This window comes from Camelus ferus, chromosome 1 (assembly GCF_009834535.1).
Source record: "Camelus ferus isolate YT-003-E chromosome 1, BCGSAC_Cfer_1.0, whole genome shotgun sequence".
In the NCBI taxonomy this organism is placed as follows: domain Eukaryota; kingdom Metazoa; phylum Chordata; class Mammalia; order Artiodactyla; family Camelidae; genus Camelus; species Camelus ferus.
In genome coordinates, this window is record NC_045696.1 from 109,690,469 (window position 1) to 109,693,159 (window position 2,691).

Below are 2,691 nucleotides of genomic sequence, written 5' to 3' on the forward strand. Positions count from 1 at the left end.
TGACTTACCGCAATGGCCTTGATGCAGTCGAGATAGCTGGTTTTCTTTACACAGGAGACAACAGGACCAGCCTCAAGGACAGTATTCATATTTTCACGGAAACTGGAGCACTTACTGGCTTCATGACTTGAAACGGTGCACCATCTCACAGTTTTATCAGGGACAGCCAGGCACAGCCCTAGGGGAGAGACACCAGAGATCCCTGTGTCAGTGGGAGAGACAGCTGCACCCTCGGAAGGGTCATGAAGGCTGCATCCCCTCTGTCCTGCCCTCCTTCCACTCCTGTCCACAAACAATGAAGGGCATGGGCTCCGCTACACTCTGAGTCTGGGGACAAGTGATGGGCACACTAGTGGCCTCTTAGTTTCCCACTGACCAGCCTGTGCTGGTCAGAGGGATGCCGGCTTGACCATCAGCTCTCAGTTGGAGACAGTGATCTGCTCCTCTGTTCTCTGAGTCTCCTTCATTCATCGTCATGGCCTGTGACCTGCCACGGGACACAGACTTCAGGATGCACAAGGAAGTTTTAGCTACATCAAGGTGTTGGCTCAGTGCTACAACTCTGGGAAGCCAGAAGGGTAGGCATTACATCTTTTAGTATTTAGTATCTTTTAGAGATGAGGAAACTGGGCTCAGAGAGGGCTACTTTACCCAAGGTTACCTAGCCTGTTAGTAGCTGGTCTCTAGTTAGTAGACCAGGTCTCCAGACTTTGGTCTCTGCCCAGGGAACAAAAGAAGATAACGTTGAGTTGTTTTCCATCTTCTTGGCCAGTAGATAGGGGTAAATGATTGATGAAGCAATGAATTTGTTTGTGACACTTGTCTGTCATCCTTTGATTCAGGAATAACTAGAAACTCCACGTATTGAATGTTTTTCTCTGTTTCTGATGACCCATCCCTCAGTTTCTACCATTAGGCTTTTTGGCTGCCACTGGGAGAAGCTAAAGCCAGCCATGTCTGTAGTTATTAATCCACATATTTGCAGACATGTTGTCCCCATGATGTGAGCATTTGGCACTGCCCCCAAAGTCCTCTGTCATTTCTTCTCTGTGGACTAACAGCACAGGGCTGACTTAGGGAAGTTGATGAATATCCGCAAAGCACAAAGCAGGAGCAGGGAGGGAATGGCTCTCCCAGATAGAAAAGGAGGGGCCGTAGGGAATTACTCCCCCCAAGCACCCTTTATTCTACCTCTGCCCTTGGGAAATCAAAGCAGGCAACAGGGGGTCAGTGGCAGGTCCTCCCCAAAACCACTTCTCCAAACCCTCCCCAAACTATCCCTCTTGAGGTCCCAGGGCAGGAATTTGCCCTCAGTCATGTATTTACTTTCCACAGCCCTATGAGATTTTCTGAAGTTGGGAAGAGGGGAGGGCAAAGGCAGGCAAGGTGGGTGGACTCTCAAGGGCTAACTTTTTCAGAGAGACAAATAACCTCACACAGAAGGCTCCAAAGATATGACAAATGCCCCATGAGTGGCAGGCAAAAGTTAGAAGATACAGGGGGCCCAACAGTTTCAAGAGATGATGGGTGTGGGAGGGCCATCCAGCGACAGGCTCTGAAGCACAGATGTGTGCAGCAAAGTCCACTCCACTAGTGCCTGGATCTGTGGTCTCATTTATTCTCACCTGACCCTCCCAGTCCAGGCTATAGTACCCTTCTCACTGCTAAGGACCCAAAAAGTTTGGCTTCAAATTCCACACTCTGAACCCCTTGACAGCCCTGCCTCATTAGCGGGCCATGGAGAGCATCAGCAGCATCCATGGGGCATCAGACCGTCCTTGGGGATTGGGGCACATTGGGGGAGGTCTTGAAAGCCATTCTAAGCTGTTTGGACTTGCTTGAAACCGCAGCGAAGGGATTTGCTAAACCACGATGGAAGTGCCCCAATTTATTGTATTCCCCTACTACAAGATTTACTGGGTATGAGGAGGAGGAAGCAGGGAGAGCGTGAAAAGTGGCAGAGGCACAGGCAGCGCCAGCAGATGCAAGCTGGTGTAAAGCTGCCCCAAAGCTGTCCCCGAGGCTGTGCTGAAGGAGGTGCAGAGGGGCGGCGGGGAGAAGTAAAGGAGAGGTCCCGGGCTTCCAGCCAGAACACTAAGCCCAGGGCCGGTGCGGCGGGCTCCGGGGCTCAGGGGGCTCAGCGACTCCGGGCCTTCCCAGGGCCCGCACTCACCCAGGACCGCGCAGGCCAACAGGGCGCGGACGGCGAGCCTCATCCTCCCGGGTCTGAGGTGCGATGAGATGCGGGATGCCAAGCGCAGAGGGACCTGCTTCTGCGCCTCCTCCCTGCGTCCGGCGCCTCTTTATCCCCCGCGGGGCTGGCCAAGCACAATCTTTGACCAGGCCTATGTTTGCGCAGCCCGCTTGCCCAATCGCCCCTCAGCCCTCCCCCTTCTCTCCGCGCCCTGGCTGATCGCCTCATTTCCTGACCTCTGGGACGGACCCATGGATGGAGTCCAGCAGAAAAATGCTGATTAGAGGGAAAGAAAAATAAACCCGTTGTTAACCCGCACTTGTTCTGTGCCAGGAGCAGAGCTGCCCAAGGCAGGGACGGGGATGGCTCTGCTTCCGAATCCCGAGGTGCCAGAGCTGGTCGTGCGCATTCCGTAGATGGAAGAGGGAAGGGCACTGCCCCAAATGCAGACTAGAACAGGGGAATGACAGGCAAAGACCTTCCTGGGAGAGGATGTG

At 53.6% G+C, this 2,691-nt stretch overlaps 1 protein-coding gene across 1 annotated transcript in view; it reads right to left on the reverse strand.

The window, feature by feature from the left end:
* The window catches only part of TF (transferrin), a 30,090-nt gene extending 27,757 nt beyond the window's left edge, over window positions 1–2,333 (reverse strand). Inside the window, exons 1-2 of the mRNA XM_006179717.3 lie at window positions 2,174–2,333; window positions 9–178 (exon numbers count right to left, since the gene is read on the reverse strand). Coding sequence (XP_006179779.2) covers window positions 9–178; window positions 2,174–2,216 — 213 coding nt within the window. The 5' untranslated portion in view covers window positions 2,217–2,333. The remainder of the gene's footprint in view (window positions 1–8; window positions 179–2,173) is intronic.
* Between the last annotated feature and the right edge of the window lie 358 nt (window positions 2,334–2,691).